Genomic DNA, 17,640 nt, shown 5'->3' with positions numbered 1-17,640 from the left:
ATGAACAGATTCAGTTGCCTATGTTCTGTTATTTGTCATAATACACTATATATACACAAAGGTATGTGGACACCCCTTCGAACTAGTGGATTTGGCTGTTTCAGCCACACAGGTGTATAAAATCGAGCACACAGCCATGCAATCTCCATAGACAAACATTGGCAGTAGAATGGCTTTACTGAAGAGATCAGTGACTTTCAACGTGGCACCATCATAGGATGCCACCTTTTCAACAAGTCAGTTTGTCAAATTTCTGCCCTGCTAGAGCTGACCCGGTCAACTGTAAGGGCTGTTATTGGAAGGTGGAAATGTCTAGGAGCGTTGAGCAATAACGAAGTATGAGGCTCAGCTGGGAAGTGGTAGGCCACACAAGCTCACAGAATGGGACCACGAGGGCTGAAGGGCGTAGTGCGTTATCTGTCATTGGTTGCAACACTCACTACCTCCTTCCAAACTGGCTCTGGAAGCAACGTCAGCACAAGAACTGTTCGTCGGGAGCGCCATGAAATGGGTCTCCATGGCCGAGCAGCAACAAGCCTAAGATCACAATGCCAAGCGTCGGCTGGAGTGATGTAAAGCTCGCCGCCATTGGACTCTGGAGCAGTGGAAACTCGTTCTCTGGAGGGATGAATCACGCTTCAGTATTTGGCAGTCCGACGGACAAATCTGGGTTTGGAGAATGCCAGGAAAACACTACCTGCCGTAATGTGTAGTGCTAACTGTAAAATTTGGTGGCGATGGAATAATGGTATGGGGATGTTTTTCATGGTTAGGACTAGGCCCCATAGTTCCAGTGAAGGAAAACCTTAACGCTACAGCATACAATGACATTCTAGATCACAGGTGTCAAACTCATTCCACGGGGGGCCGAGTGTCTGCGGGTTTTCGCTCCTCCCTTATACTTGATTGATGAATTAACATCACTAATTAGTTACGAACTCCCCACACCTGGTTGTCTAGGGCTTTATTGAAAGGAAAAACCAAAAACCTGCAGACACTAGGCCCTCCGTGGAATGAGTTTGACACCCCTGTTCTAGATGATTCTGTGCTTCCAGCTTTGTGGCAACAGTTTGGGGAAGGCCCTTTCCTGTTTCAGCATGGCAATGCCCCCGTGCACAAAGCTAGGTCCATACAGAAATTGTTTGTCGAGATCGGTGTGGAAGAACTTGACTGGACTGCACAGAGCCCTGACCTCAATCCCATCGAACACCTTTGGGATTAATTGGAACGCCGATTGCGAGCCAGGCCTAATCGCCCAACATCAGTGCCGACCTCACTAATGCTCTTCTGGCTGAATGGAAGCAAGTTTCCGCAGCAATGTTCCTACATCTAGTGGAAATCCTTCACAGAAGTGTGTGTGAGGCTGTTACAGCAGCAAAGGGGGGACCAACTCCATATTAATGTCCATGATTTTGGAATGAGATGTTTGACGAATAGGTGTCCACATACTTTTGGTCATGTAGTGTAGCTGCTAGCAGGTCTCGTAGATGTAAAATACGATTGTTTTACCAAGTAGTTTGGTCTGTCTGTTTTATTTGTACGATGTTATTATGTTTTACATTCATACTGGTTTTAATAAAGTGAAGATTTTTGGAAAGATTTGTTTTCAGGCTCTTTATTCTGAGGTTACATACAAAACACAGGTAGGTACAATATCAAAACACTGTGTCTTTGATGAGGGTTCCCTTTGATCGTTCTCATTCTAAATGAGTGTTTTACAGGAATAAGACCGCCTCTCCTCAGTATGATAGTATGGGGATGGTCCCTTTGGCCTGTGCTGGTGAATGACAGACGGTATGGCCCGAGTGTGTGACAGAGACATCTTTAAGACATCTCTTAAATAAAGCCCTGTTTTATCCCTTCATCTTTAAAGTGTGCGTTCTGTAAATGCTGGAGAGAAAGTGAGAAAATTTGGCCACAGATTCGTGTTCTTCTTTGGCTGTGTTTGGGTTGTTGATTTGCAGAAGGCGGCAGCGTAGCCTAGTGGTTAGAGCGTTGGGCTAGTAACCGAAAGGTTGCAAGTTCAAATCACCGTTCTGCCCCCGAACAAGGCAGTTAACCCACTGTTCCTAGGCCGTCATTGAAAATAAGAATTTGTTCTTAACCCACTTGCCTAGTTAAATAAAGGTTAAAAAAAAATAAAAGTAAAAAGGCCTACAGTACTGACTGGTTGATCTGTGTATTGATCAGTGTGCTGAGTGATCATCAACACCAGCAAATTATTCATATATATTCATTTTACTCTACACCGGGTAAGCTGATTTAAAGGAATGTTCTCATTTACAACAAAAGTTGCAGTGGTGAGAGGGTTTGAGGATGCCCATCCATCAACAGGTGTGTGTCTTGTGGAAGATGCGGTCCAGCAGGCTACGTTTAGGTTTCTCTGGGGCAGGATTCTGGTCCCAGTCCAGGTCAGGGGGTCTAGAACCCTGAGGGCCAAACACATTCAGCTCCTTGAAACAACCCATCTCTATCATCTATAGATAGAGACGGGGGGGGGAAGGGAGTGATCTCTATTAGCCTATGACATAACCATACCTAACTTTGTGTTCAAATTGCTACCAAGAGGATAAATTGGATTGAATTGAACAAAACGTAACTAAATCAAAGGTGATTTTCTCCAGTTGACTTTACCTCTGTCTGCCAGGGTATGGCCACGCAGCCTGTGTTAAACTTGGTGTAGAAGTCGTTGTCTGTCCTCTCCAAAATGACTCCTTTTACTGTGGAGAACTCATCAATGTCCCGAACATCCTTGCAGTACACCGCCCTGGGCTGGACAGAGGGAGGGAAGGTTGGGGATGATGACGACGACATGCCTTCATTAGGGTTAAGGCTATAGTTGGGGGTTAACAAGTAGAGGTTAGGGGTTACAGATAGGGTATGTACATTCGGTTTGAAGGGTGGCTCAATGACTCCGGCCTCCAGCCTCCTGAAGTTGATGGTGCTGAAGAAGGGATGGGACTTGACCCCTTCCACCCCACACCTTCGACACCCCAACCTCTGTCTCGGGTCTTTGGTCAACAGCTGAGAGAGCGGTGGGGAGTGAAAGAGAAGGATTAGTGAGAGCGAGAGAGAGACAAGCATCGATGCAGTTATAATATAGAACTATAGGTAACTGCTAAAATAAAGGAAACACTTGAGTATATTGAAAGCAGGTGCTTCCACACGTGGTCCCTGACCCATGCTTCGGGTCAATTATAAAAATGACCAGTTGTCCATTATAAGAGATCTTAGTGACTTTCAAAGAGGGGTGTCAAAGGAGCATTAAAGGTTGTCTCTGTCACCAGATCTTAACCCAATAACGCGTATGGGAGATTCTGGAGTGGTGCCTGAGACAATGTTTTCCACCACCATCAACAAAATACCAAATTATGGAATTTCTCAGGGGGAAAATGGTGTTGCATCCTTCCATCAGAGTTTCAGACACTTGTAGAATCTATGCCAAGGTGCATTGAATCTGTTCTGGCGGCTGGTGGTGGCCCAACGTCCTATTAAGACACGTTGTTGGTGTTTCCTTTATGTTGGCAGTTACATTTGAACTACATTTAGTTGACAAGCTTCAGGTCAAAGCTGAACAAAAGTCTAGTCTCACAGAGCGGCAGAAGTCTTCTGTCTCGCTGCTAAATGTCTTCCTGTACTCCTCTTCTGTCTCCTGTATCCTTCTCTCCATCTCCTTTTCCGTCAATTGCTCCCCTTGTCTTTTGAACGGGGATCGTCCGGCCGTCATCTCGTACACAAGGCAGCCCAGGCCCCACCAATCGGGGCTTATCCCGTAGTACTCATGGCCAATCACCTCTGGAGCTGAGGGAAAGAGGGATCGGTTTAGAAATGTCTACTCCTTGTTTGTTGTTGCTCCTAAATGAGATCTTTAATGAGACTTAGTACAACATCTGGAAGGAAAATGTGAATGTAAAAAAAAAATATATTCACTTTGACCACTGTGGGTATTTGGCATCTAAACACCTTTTGAAGTCCGCAAGATATGAATACACAGCCTGTGTTGGAGCCAACTTCAATACCATGATTGTAATTTTGTCAAATCGCCATCACAAAAGTTCAAAATGTCCACTATTTCAACTGTATTAGGGCAAAATGTTGAAGTGGAATCAACCAATCACATTTTGACTTAATGGATGAGACCATTTTTACAATAATTTAGGGGAACTTTCTGTCTTCTTGAAGGCCAACAGCTTACTACGCAATAGCGAGCAGTAGTTTTCCCATGGACGGGCTAGCTAGCTTTTGTTGTCAGCTAGTTTGCAGCGGCAGCAGCAGGTGTTATCAAAGAGGGTGTTGTTGCTAATTTGTTAGCTTCTCCCTTTTCAGGAATAACTTTCAACAAGAAATTAAGTTTCAAATGATCATCTGGTGAGTGGAACTTTTTTAAATTTATTGCAGCTCGTTTGCTGTTAGCCATCTCTTTGAAAATAACTTGTGTGTGTGAAACATTGTTGCATTTAAAGCGGAAGTGACAGCATTTTAGCCACATGCAATCTTATTAAAATCAGTTAATATAAACCCCCAGGAAGAATGCCACTTAAAAAAACATTTTCTGACAAGCGACTACTTACATATGGCCATTTTCATGTTTTCATAAATTCTTAATGTTTGGGAATGACGTATTCTAAGGCATTTGTGAAAATTCTATAGCCATATAGAGTGGGAAAGCGGCCGTGCATTTGGACAATTAATACACTACAGTAAATAAAACTGAATAAAAAGATCTGTGTTGTCCTGGACCAGTCTACACAGACTGGTGCACCATAGCCAATCAGAGCTAAAGTAGGCCTTTATACAAACAAGCCATTTGTGTCGGAAATACTTCTTAAAAATATATCTTGGACACCGGAGCTTGTGAATTCAATATTGACTTTATTACACAGCAACAAGCCGAGCTGGTCCACGAAGCAACTGCTGGTCCCAGACTGAGATCACTTTATATACCGTTTCAGTTTGACACAACCTACATAGTCACTCCTTTTTATGTATATGATCCACATCTTTTGGTATTCTGCCATTATTATTTCATAATCTTAATTCTAGTCTGTCTATGACCATCTACTTGGTTTCTCCTCCCCTTCAGGGCATACTTCAGGGCATAGATTATATTGGTGGCGTAACCATATCAATGATACAAAAAGTAATACAGACATGCATTCATAATGCAGGTGCATGTCCAAGGACAACCACGGGACTAGACAACGGCCTCCCTCAAGCCCACAATGGCCCAGTCACACATACACACAATGGCCTCCCCCAAGCCCACACTGATTGTGCTCACCACTCCGAGACACGCAACACATGCACCGGAAAATCCCCCGTATATGCCACACGGGCCTGCCATCATTCACTTTGAAATGAACTGTTTTTACAGGCAGTTGAAATAGTGTTACTGTAGATCGTTACAACACATTCACCAAAAGCCACAAAATACACCTGAATCGATTTCTGAAAATAAATATGTAAACACCACAGGAGTCCTCTTACATTTGGGAACTTTACAGTCTTATTGATCAAACAACTATGAAAAAGGTAGGCTCCCTCACACACATCAACAACTAATACTAGCCAGAGCAAGATGGGCCAAAATCTAATGAAGGAACATTAGATAAACCTTCTCAAACTTTTTCAGCTACTTGGCCATCAAAATTGCACTGAAAAACGATGGGGAATTGTAGCCTCCTCGTCCTTCTGCAGCTCGCTTGCCAATTCTTGCTTGTCCCAACCAAGCACCCAAGCTAACTGGCTAAAGTTGGCTAGCTCCACTACACCACTGGCCCTTTGTGTTTGACGAAAAGTACACTCCTACAGTCCTTTCAGAATCACAAACCTGTCACACACTGAAAGACTACTTCACAAACATGGCTATAAAATGTATAAAGGCTGTTAAGATATTGTATTAATGTTTCAAGAAAGGAGTGTATATATCTGGCGAAGTGGTTTTATGCGCTGACTTAATAGATGCTGATAATTGAGTTTTTTACTCTGCTGGTCTCGGGAAGAAATTACGAGTCCTCACTGTCCGAGACCGAGTCAAGGCCGAGTACAAATGTATCCAATCAATCTGTGGTCTCGAGACCGGTCTCGGGTACTACAACACTGACTGAAGCTAGTGTAGCTCTGACTGATTTCGATTTTCGCTTCGTGCCACTCACTGTGGAGAAGGGTTATGAAGTGCGGTTACTCTTTCTATTACTTAATCTGCTCGAGGTGTTGGACGAATTCGGGAACTTTTGAGATTGTGGAACTTTAGCGGTGTGTGTCTTCTGTTGGATTCGCGCTCTGAGTTGAGAGCTCTCTTTGCAGCGGAGAGAAAAGCAGACGCTTTTCTGATTGTCTGTTGTGATGACGTTGTGTGTTGGGCTCATTCATTAAGCTGTGCCGTGCTAAACTGTGTTCCTGCTGTGCTGATGGTTGCAAATCAATGGGATTTATGTTCAGTGTTACGTGCCTTTTTAAAATGGCTACAATGGAAACTGCAAAAATTCTAAGGATCTAGAAGTGCACTTACTTATTAAAAGAGATGAGATCACAAAGCTTATGGTGGGCGACGAAAATGTTGAATTGGTTGACAAAGTTGTGCACTGATTTCTCAAAGTTGGTTGAGTTGCATGATCTCAATGAGTCCACAAAGGCTTTGTTACCTGCAGAGGAGGCAGAAAAGGATCCTGTTGAATGGTCTGGCTCAAACGCCAGTCTGAAAAGACAGCCTTCTTACTGGTTGAAGTTGAAGCATTGAAAAGGAAACAAGCATGGGAAACACTGGTAAAGCAGCAAAGGTTGTCCTCATCACCTCTTAGTGTACCAATGTTTAAGGGTGACCCACTGGACTACAGGTTCTTTGTTCGTGCCTTTGAACATGCTTTTGAAGATCGTACCGAGAACACCAAAGACAGGCTGTGCTTTTTGGAGCAATTCACCATGGGCCAACCCAGACATCTAGTCTGCAGTTGCCAACATGTGGAGGCTGACAGAGATTATGCAGATGCCAAAAGGCTTCTGGGGAAAAAAACACTGGAGATGAGTATAGAATCGCCACAGCTTACATTGAGAAGGTTCTAAGCTGGTCGCCAATCAGGGTTGAAGATTACAACGTTTTTCTCACTGGATGCCTCAACACTATGGATAATGTTCAATATAGGGAGGAAATGGACAGCCCAACAAATGAGAGCTATAGTCTCAAAGCTGCCATATAAGTTTTAAAGAAAATTGAAGAGGGTCGGCTACCTACAAGAGAAATGGAAGAAGAGCCAGGTTTGCTGATCTGGTTACCTTTTTGTTGATTGCCTAGCCAGGATAGCATAACATCCTGTGTTTGGAAACCTAAGGGAACCCCCCCCCCCCCCCCCCCCCCCCCCACCTCAGCAGTGAGGGGAGGTTCAGGACCTGTAAATAGGTCAAGTGTTTTGAAAGAGAGGGAAAATGGTTTTGCCATCAGTGTCACACCAGCTGTGAAAACAGTGAAAGAGCTGGGTTGGCAATCCCTCTGGTGCGGTACTCCGGCAGTGTCCGTTCTGTCAAAGAGAACACAGTCCAGGCACATGCACAGAACTGAACAAAAAGACACATCGAGAGAAGTTGGACTTGTTGAAGATCCAAAGGAGTCTGCTTCGGTTGTCTGACCCCTGGAAACACGAGCAAAGGATGCACACAGACTTACCCGTAAAGTTTGTTCGCGTAAACATCCTACCATGTTGCACATCACCTACAAAAAGGTAAACTGCTGCAAAATAAATGAAAACGGAGAGCAGAGTGTTACCAGCGCGTTTGTTCATTTGGATGGAGATGCTGAGAGCCACGCTGGAGACGGGAATCCTCATTGCATCCTAGTCATCGTGCCTGTCAGGGTTAATAAAATCACATTTAAAAATGTAAGAACTTAACTCCGATTGGAAATTGGACTAATGGATCATTGCATGCAGAATGCCAGGTTATTGGAATCGCTCATGTTATGCCTGTGACAACGAACAAGGGTTGTGGCAAACATTTCCCTGCGAAACGAGAAGAATCCAGGAGCCAAATCTTCCGCGCCATTGCTCATCAAAAGACATTGGTAGGTGTGCAAAACTCTTGTTACGCGATCCAAGTTGAACATTTTGTTTTGTAAATTGAAGCATTGTGGAATAGGAATTGGAGTCAAGTGTTTCATAGGGAAATGCTATCAAATATGTTGATGCTTCATTTATGAACAGTAGAACAGAGTATTGGGCTCTGTATTATCTTCGCATTGGTGAAAAGGCAAAGAGTGGCATCATGTCATTGAATAATCAAACATTCTGGTGAGTGGGCTTCACGAGATGAAGATGGATTGTAAAGGAAGAAGTGGAGAACTACTGCTCTGATAACATGTAAGAAATTGACAGATTAAAAACTCCAAAATGGTGGATTGGCAGCGATGCTCCACAGGCCATTGATCCTGCTGGTGACGACCGTGTTGGAGATGGATCCGATTGGTGTGGGTCTCTGGCGGTCCCTTAGGAGAAGGTGGTGGCAACCCAGGACAGAGTGTCTGCCCTGCTGTTACTGCCCACCCCATCTACACACAGGAGTGGCACACTGGGGTCAAGCTACTTTAAAAAAAATTAACTAGGGAAGTCAGTTAAGAACAAATTCTTATTTACAATGACGGCCTACCCCGGCCAAACCCGGACGATGCTGGGCCAATTGTGCGCCACCCTATGGGACTCCTAATCACGGCCGGATGTGATTTCAAATTATTTTTTTTTCACCTTTATTTAACCAGGTAGGCTAGTTGAGAACAAGTTCTCATTTGCAACTAGGACCTGGCCAATATAAAGCAAAGCAGTTCGACACATACAACAACACAGAGTTACACATGGAATAAACAAACATACAATAAATAATACAGTAGATAAATCTATATACAGCATTTGCAAATGAGGTAGGATAAGGGAGGTAAGGCAATAAATAGGCCATGGTGGCGAAGTAATTACAATATAGCAATTCAACACTGGAATGGTAGAATGTGCAGAAGATGAATGTGCAAATAGAGATACTGGGGTGCAAAGGAGCAAGATAAATAAATAAATACAGTATGGGGATGAGGTAGATTGGATGTGGTATTTACAGATGAGCTATGTGCAGGTGCAGTGATATGTGAGCTGCTCTGACAACTGGTGCTTAAAGCTAGTGAGGGAGGTAAGAGTCTCCTGCTTTAGTGATTTTTGCAGTTTGTTCCAGTCATTGGCAGCAGAGAACTGGAAGGAGAGGCGGCCGAAGGAAGAATTGGCTTTGGGGGTGACCAGTGAGATATACCTGTTGGAGTGCATGCTACGGGTGGGTGCTGCTATAGCCAGTGAGCTGATATAAGGCGGGGCTTTACCTAGTAGAAACTTGTAGATGACCTGGAGCCAGTGGGTTTGGCTACGAGTATGAAGCGAGGGCCAGCCAACGAGAGCGTACAGGTCGCAGTGGCGGGTAGTATATGGGGCTTTGGTGACAAAACGGATGGCACACTGCATCCAATTTGTTGAGTAGAGTGTTGGAGGCTATTTTGTAAATGACATTGGTAAAATGGTCAGTTTTAGGAGGGTATGCTTGGCAGCATGAGTGAAGGATGCTTTGTTGCGAAATAGGAAGCCGATTCTAGATTTAATTTTGGAGATGTTTAATGTGAGTCTGGAAGGAGAGTTTACAGTCTAACCAGACACCTAGGTATTTGTAGTTGTCCACATATTCTAAGTCAGAACCGATGCAGCCTGGATTCAAACTAGGTACTGCAGTGATGCTTCTTGCACTGAGATGCAGTGTCTTAGACCACTGTGCCACTCGGGAGCTACTACAGAACTTAACTTGTTATGCTGAACAGGGGCAAAGTGCTAGCAACCTCTGGTCCTGAAGATCATCCCTCCACGAAGACACATCCACACACATACATTGTGTAATTGTTTCTTCCCTAAGTCAGAGAACAATTAGGGGCCGGTGTGTAGGAGCCATTTTGTTCTGTTTATGTGTTGTGTATATGTTGTCTGTCAAGGGCTATTTTAACTTGTTTTGTACACTATATGGTGGGGTCACTGGTCGTGTGTGTAGGTAGCACAGGTGACCAGGAAGGGGTAAGCACAGTTGAGAGGAGAGCGCATTCAGTTCTTAACCATATCACAGATACAGCTTATAAAATGCTTCTCTCTGCACCTTTTGTAAAGGAATATGTGTATTGGAGCTATTTCTATTTTAAACGCGCAATAAATGGGAACTTCACCCGACAGGAGTAACGTTTGGAGAGTTGATTCTTGTGGACAGCTCTCTCCTGTGCCCGCGGCTTTTCATAGGGAATCACCACTACAACCTGTAAGTGTACAGTAGGTTTGCGCCACGTACCCATGTAACCCAGGGTCCCCACCCTGCCTCGTACCAGATTCCCTTCAGATAGCTTCACCGCCAGGCCCAGGTCTGAGATACGGATGTGCCCTAAGAGAGGAGGGGATAAGTGGAGCATTAGTTCATATAGTATGGTAGCTACAGATTATTTCACGTAGATTGACGTTTTCCCATGACAGGGAAAATCATGGAACACAAAGTACAGTGCATTTGGAAAGTGTTCAGACCCCTTCACTTTTTCCAAATTTTTTTACGTTACGGCCTTATTCTAAAATTGATTAAATAAAAATGTTCCTCATCAATCTACGCACAATACCCCATAATGAGAAAGCAAAAACAGTTTTTTTTTATTTTTTTATTCAAATTTATTGAAAATAAAAAACAGATACCTACGTAAGTATTACAACCTTTTGCTACGAGACTCGAAATTGAGCTTAGTTGCATCCTGTTTTCATTGATCATCCTTGAGATGTTTCTGCAACGTGATTGAAGTCCCCCTGTGGTAAATTCAGTTGATTGTACATGATTTGGAAAGGCACACACCTGTCTATGTACGGTCCAACAGTTGACGGTGCATGTCGGAGCAAAAACCAAACCATGGAGTCGTAGGAACTGTCCGTAGAGCTCCGAGACAGGATTGTGTCGAGTCACAGATCTGGGGAAGGATACCAAAACAATTGTGCAGCATTGAAGGTCCCCAAGAACACAGTGGCCTCCATCTGAGGAAGAAGTTGGAAGAAGTTTGAACCACCAAGACTCTTCCTAGAGCTGACCGACTGGCCAAACTGAGCAATCGGGGGAGAAGGGCCTTGGTCCGGGAGGTGAACAAGAACCCAGTGGTCACTCTGACAGAGCTCCAGAGTTCCTCTGTAGAGATGGGAGAACCTTCCAGAAGGACAACCATCTGCAGGACTCTATTAATCAGGCCTTTATGGTAGTGGCCAGACGGAAGGCACTCCTCAGTAAAAGACACATGACAGCCCTCTTGGAGTTTGCCAAAAGACACCAAAAGGACTCTCGGACTATGAGAAACAAGATTCTCTGGTCTGATGAAACCAAGATTGAAGTCTTTGGCATGAATGCCAAGCGTCACATCTGTGGAAATGTTTTCAGTGGCAGGGACTGGGAGACTAGTCAGGATCGAGGGAAAGACGAACGGAGCAAAGTACAGAGAGATCCTTGATGAAAATCTTCTCCAGATCGCTCAGAACCTCCTATTGGGGCGAAGGTTCACCTTCCAACAGGACAACAACCCTAAGCACACAGCCAAGACAACGCAGGAGTGGCTTCGGGACAAGTCTCTGAATGTCCTTGAGTGGCCCAGCCAGAGCACAGACTTGAACCCGAATTAACATCTCTGGAGAGACCTGAAAATAGCTGTGCAGCGACGCTCCCCATCCAACCTGACAGAGCTTGAGAGGATCTGCAGAGAAGAATGGGTGAAACTCCCAAAATACAGGTGTGCCAAGCTTGTAGCATCATACCTAAGAAGACTCGAGGCTGTAATTGCTGCCAAAGGTGCTTCAACAAAGTAATAAGTAAAGGGTCTGAATACTTACAGTATGTAAATGTGATTTCTGTTTTTATTTTGAGTAAATTGCAAAAATTACTAAACCAGTTTTTGCTTTGTCATTATGGGGTATTGGGTGTAGATTATAATTTTTTCCCTATTCAATGTAATCCAATGTCGAATAAGGCTGTAACGTAACAAAATGTGGAAAAAGTGAAGGGGTCTGAATACTTTACGAATGCACTGTATATGAGGGAAGAAGTAGGATGTTTCTGGCAGGTGACATTGGCAGTGTGTGTGTGTGTGTGTGTGTGTGTGTGTGTGTGTGTGTGTGTGTATCTTGTGAGGTAGTTACTAATTTCAGTGGTATGGTTGATATATTCTATAGGTGCTTCCAACACACTGCCAAGCTTGGAACAGGTGCAAATAAGTTGATCTAAATATATACTAGACCCGCTTATCACACACTGTTAACTTACTTCCTGATAGACCAACCGTTTATGTGAAAAGAAAACCTGAAATTACGTCACCAGGATATCCTGCTTGGGGAAACTAGATTCTGCATTGATGGAAGAGTGATCTGATCTGGCCGTGAAGCACAGATAAGGTTGTGACAGGGGCGCAACTTTCAACTTTTGTTTGGAGTGTTTATCTGGCTGGATAATAATAATTATGTCCCCCCCCCCCCCACTTCTAAAACCAAAGTTGCGCTCCTGGATTGCGATATTATTAAAGTGCCAACTAAAAGTACCATTGTCATCCAGAAGTATGTTCTCCGGTTTTAGATCCCTGCAACAAAAACCAAGACAGAAGTCAGTACAGTGCCTTTTCAATCTTACATTCTGTTTTAATCTGGTTGTGTTCCAGTTCTCCACCCTTTTCCAGAAGTGTGCAAGAAGTGGGCAAACAATTTCTGGCACAGATTTAACAACGGGGGCCAACTCCTTCCAGTCAATGCTTACACCAATCCTATGCTTTTAAATCCATGAAGGGGGAGAGTGTGCGAGTGCACACTTCTGGAAAAGAGTGTCGAATCAGGACAGAGCCCAGTGTCTACTGACCTGTAGACAATGTTCCTCTGGTGGAGGTGGTGGAGACCACAGCAGACCTCAGCAGCATAGAACTGGACCCTGGCCGGCTGCAGGCCTGGAGGACCCATGTTATAGATGTGGAACCGCAGGTCTCCTCCGTTCATCATGCTTAGCACCAGACAAAGAGATCGTTTGGTCTCATACGCATACGCCAGACTCACCTAGCGATAGAGTTGTGGGAGGATGGAGGGGAAGAGAGGACATAGAGAGACAAAAAGGAAAGAGGGGATGAGAGAAAAGGATGGAAAGAAAGAGAAGAGGATGGAGAGAGAGAGTCGGATTGTGTGAAGAACCCTACCACAAATCTGCTGTTGAGCTTTTCCAGTATCTGTTTCTCGTTGAGGGCCATGGCCTCTCCTCTCCTCTTCTTCATGTGAGTCTTCTCCAGCTTCTTACACGCATACATCTTCCCAGAGGCTCGCACCTGGCATGCCCACACCTGGGGGAGAGGGGAGGAAGGGAGAAAAGGATGGGGAGGAGGAGATTGTATGAGCTGAATCCTCACTATCAAAATTGTAGTTAATAATTTGTATCTCAATTTGGATTTGGGCTCTATGTTTTCAGAGTTTTGATTTCTCTCCAAAACTTTGTGAAAACATGTTTGTTTTGTAGTGAAAGAAGCCTAACCTCCCCGAAGCCTCCGTTGCCCAGCATCCTGTACTGTCTGAAGGTGTGTTTGGTAACGGGCTGTCTGGGGGGAGAGCAGTACACAGTTAGTGGCTGGGTGTCAAGCACGTGGGGACATATCTCACTTAGTTTGATTACTCAGTCAAACACACACCCATCCATATGCACTGACCTCTCTACCATCTTCCACTGCAGAAAACGCTCAAAGTACATGCTCTGCAGGTACTGAAGGAAGGGGGCACCACTCAGGAACTCATGGAGGTCACTGTAAGTACACAGTGAAAGAAGGGTGAATTACTTCCCAGCACACACATTCAGAGCAACACGGGGAAGGTTGGAGTAAGAGGGAGGTCAGGGTTTAGAGATCTGTGGTTAGGACAGGGGTCAGACTCACTCTGTGCAGTCAATGAAGATGTCTCTACCGTGCCACACCTCCAGACTCTCTCTGCACCTCTTACCATAGCTCTCCACAACCTGTACACACTCAGACGACTGGCAGGAGAACATACACAGTTACTTAGCACGAATCTAGTGAGAAATCAACCTTTTAGTGTGTGTGTCGGTGTGTAAAGACGGTACCTGTCTACTGAGGAACCTGTTAATGATTTGCATGCCAAAACTCTTCCTATCTTCATCTGATTGCACCTCATACTCCCCCTGTAAAAATTCAAAGACATCTGCACTTGTGATTCCTGTTTTGTCAACATGAATTTTGAAGATCTCTGTCTAGGATCTGTCACTGATTGCTTGATCGTTCTTCATGAACGACCCAGGTCACTAAATCTCAGCATGCCATTGAGTCCAGGCCAATAAGGAAATACAGAGAGATATGAATAACAGTTATTTATAACCCAGTAGACATAAGTCGTCTTCTGCATACTGTAACATACTTTACGTTTCTAACAAAGTTATCATGTTAGAACTCTTTCCTGGCTGTGCCCAAAACACACACCCTTCGGGAATATGGCATCACTTTGCTATGACACAGGTCTTTCAGCAGAGTGTACTTTAACATCAGCTCACAGCATTCTGTCGGGTCATCTCCCCCAAAATTGACCATACCACCTCCTTCACAGTGAATAAGGCCTATATAGTGGATCATACCATTTTGTCCAGTAGGGAGTTGCAGTGCCGTAGCTCAGGTTTGCTCTGACAGAAGAGACAGAATAGTTGTCTGCCAATAGGCTGCTTCACACACAAACTGGAGTAGTCTCTCGCTGAAACAAACACATTACAAACATACAGTATTACACATACAAAATGTGCACTCACACATGCACATAGACACACATACACACCAGGGTTGTGCTCAATTCAGAATTGAATTGAGAATGCGTCATAAATCATTTTGAATGGAAGTAGTGAACATGATACAGAATTTCAATTGAAATTGGTACTAAAGGCAATAGAACTGAATTCAGTGAAATTAATTGAAATTCAAAAGCCTCTTCTATTGCATATTAGGTGTAGCCTATACAAATATACATATTGTACATAAAACATCAAACATGTCGTTATATACAGTTGAAGTCGGAATTTTACATACACTTAGGTTGGAGTCATTAAAACTCGTTTTTCAACCACTCCACAAATTTCAAATTTCACAAAGTCGGTTAGAACATCTACTTTGTGCATGACACAAGTCATTTTTCCAAAAATTGTTTACAAACAGATTATTTCACTCATTCACTGTATCACAATTCCAGTGGGTCAGAAGTTTACATACACTAAGTTGACTGTGCCTTTAAACGACTTGGAAAATTCCAGAAAATTATGTTATGGCTTTAGAAGCTTCTGATAGGCTAATTGACATCATTTGAGTCAATTGGAGGTGTACTGTGGAGGTATTTCAAGGCCTACCTTCAAACTCAGTGCCTCTTTGCTTGACATCATGGGAAAATCAAAAGAAATCAGCCAAGACCTCAGAAAAAAGTTTGTAGACCTCCACAAGTCTGGTTCATCCTTGGGAGCAATTTCCAAACACCTGAAGGTACCACATTCATCTGTACAAACAATAGTACGCATGTATAAACACCATGGGACCAGGCAGCCATCATACCGCTCAGGAAGGAGACGCATTCTGTCTCCTAGAGATGAACGTACTTTGGTGCGAAAAGTGCAAATCAATCCCAGAACAACAGCAAAGGACCTTGTGAAGATGCTGGAGGAAACAGGTACAAAAGTATCTATATCCACACTAAAACAAGTCCTATATCGACATAACCTGATAGGCCGCTCAGCAAGGAAGAAGCCACTGCTCCAAAACCGCCATTAAAAAGCCAGACTACGGTTTACAACTGCACATGGGGACAAATATCATACTTTTTGGAGAAATTTCCTCTGGTCTGGCTCCAACAAAAATAGAACTATTTGGCCATAATGACCATCGTTATGTTTGGAGCAAAAAGGGGGAGGCTTGCAAGCCGAAGAACAACATCCCACCGTGAAGCACGGGGATGGCAGCATCATGTTGTGGGGGTGCTTTGCTGCAGGAGGGACTGGTGCACTTCACAAAATAGATGGTATCATGAGGCAGGAAAATTATGTGGATATATTGAAGCAACATCTCAAGACATCAGTCAGGAAGTTAAAGCTTGGTCGCAAACGGGTCTTCCAAATGGACAATGACCCCAAGCATACTTCCAAAGTTGTGGCAAAATGGCTTAAGTACAACAAAGTCAAGGTATTGGAGTGGCCATCACAAAGCCCTGACCTCAATCCCATAGAAAATTTGTGTGCAGAACTGACAAAGCATGTGCGAGCAAGGAGGCCTACAAACCTGACTCAGTTACACCAGCTCTGTCAGGAGGAATGGGCCAAAATTCACCCAACTTATTGTGGGAAGCTTGTGGAAGGCTACCCAAAACGTTTGACCCAAGTTAAACAATTTAAAGGCAATGCTACCAAATACTAATTGAGTGTAAGTAAACTTCTGACCCACTGGGAATGTGATGAAATAAATAAAAGCTGAAATAAATCATTCTCTCTACTATACATTTCACATTCTAAAATAGTGTGGTGATCCTAACTGACCTAAGACAGGGCATTTTTACTAGGATTAAATGTCAGTAATTGTGAAAAACTGAGTTTAAATGTATTTGGCTAAGGTGTATGTAAACTTCTGACTTCAACTGTACATGCATATGAAATATTGTTGAAACAATAGATTTTCAAGACAAAACCTTAAAATATATGATCAAGGATAACAAAACCTGTATGTGAATATTCTAAGTTATTATATTTCAGTAATCACTTTAATTTTGTTCAATATGGGAAAAATAATAAATTTCCCAGAATGCATTCGTTTAACCCTCAAGTTGACCCTGAAGCCTTACATTTCTTTTCCAATCAAATGCAATGGTTGGTGGAACTATAATTGGCTATTAAGTTTCAAAGAGCATATACATTTTTTTATACAGATGTTGTATATTCTTTGCTATCTGGAAGTGTGACCTGTCAGATTCAATGAAACTCTCATGTTCAACGATTGAGTGGAATTTCTTTGAATTGAACCAAATTAAATTCTACTTCCTGACATTGAAATTAAAATTCTTCATCCTGTTGGGTGTGGTCAATTCAATTCAAATTTCAACTCATGAGTTGAATGGGAGTCAATTTCAAAATTATGAACGGAGCACAGCCCTAATATATATACAGTATATACACTGCTCAAAAAAATAAAGGGAACACTAAAATAACACATCCTAGATCTGAATGAATGAAATATTCTTATTAAATCGTTTTTTCTTTACATAGTTGAATGTGCTGACAACAAAATCACACAAAAATTATCAATGGAAATCAAATGTATCAACCCATGGAGGTCTGGATTTGGAGTCACACTCAAAATTAAAGTGGAAAACCACACTACAGGCTGATCCAACTTTGATCTAATGTCCTTAAAACAAGTCAAAATGAGGCTCAGTAGTGTGTGTGGCCTCCACGTGCCTGTATGACCTCCCTACAATGCCTGGGCATGATCCTGATGAGGTGGTACTTATTTTCCACCATAATTTGCAAATAAATTCATTAAAAATCCTACAACGTGATTTTATGGATTTATTTTTCTCA

At 43.2% G+C, this 17,640-nt stretch overlaps 1 protein-coding gene across 2 annotated transcripts in view; it reads right to left on the bottom strand.

Annotated features, from left to right (window-relative positions):
* Nucleotides 1–1,619: 1,619 nt before the first annotated feature.
* LOC129863742 (G protein-coupled receptor kinase 6-like) overlaps nucleotides 1,620–17,640 on the bottom strand; it is a 35,305-nt gene continuing 19,284 nt past the window's right edge. The window contains exons 3-15 of one of the 2 annotated variants that reach the window (XM_055935974.1): nucleotides 14,674–14,786; nucleotides 14,149–14,226; nucleotides 13,964–14,061; nucleotides 13,742–13,834; nucleotides 13,570–13,633; nucleotides 13,241–13,381; nucleotides 12,913–13,103; nucleotides 12,603–12,640; nucleotides 10,342–10,431; nucleotides 3,593–3,801; nucleotides 2,887–3,024; nucleotides 2,635–2,772; nucleotides 1,620–2,477 (exon numbers count right to left, since the gene is read on the bottom strand). In XM_055935974.1, coding sequence (XP_055791949.1) covers nucleotides 2,328–2,477; nucleotides 2,635–2,772; nucleotides 2,887–3,024; nucleotides 3,593–3,801; nucleotides 10,342–10,431; nucleotides 12,603–12,640; nucleotides 12,913–13,103; nucleotides 13,241–13,381; nucleotides 13,570–13,633; nucleotides 13,742–13,834; nucleotides 13,964–14,061; nucleotides 14,149–14,226; nucleotides 14,674–14,786 — 1,541 coding nt within the window. In that variant the 3' untranslated portion in view covers nucleotides 1,620–2,327. Of the gene's footprint in view, nucleotides 2,478–2,634; nucleotides 3,025–3,592; nucleotides 3,802–10,341; nucleotides 10,432–12,602; nucleotides 12,641–12,912; nucleotides 13,104–13,240; nucleotides 13,382–13,569; nucleotides 13,634–13,741; nucleotides 13,835–13,963; nucleotides 14,062–14,148; nucleotides 14,227–14,673; nucleotides 14,787–17,640 lie in introns of both variants that reach the window. The other variant, XM_055935973.1, reaches the window with a different exon arrangement.

This window comes from Salvelinus fontinalis, chromosome 10 (assembly GCF_029448725.1).
Source record: "Salvelinus fontinalis isolate EN_2023a chromosome 10, ASM2944872v1, whole genome shotgun sequence".
Taxonomy (NCBI): Eukaryota; Metazoa; Chordata; class Actinopteri; order Salmoniformes; family Salmonidae; genus Salvelinus; species Salvelinus fontinalis.
Note: the sequence above shows the minus strand (reverse complement) of the source record. Positions and strands in the feature narration are given on the sequence as shown.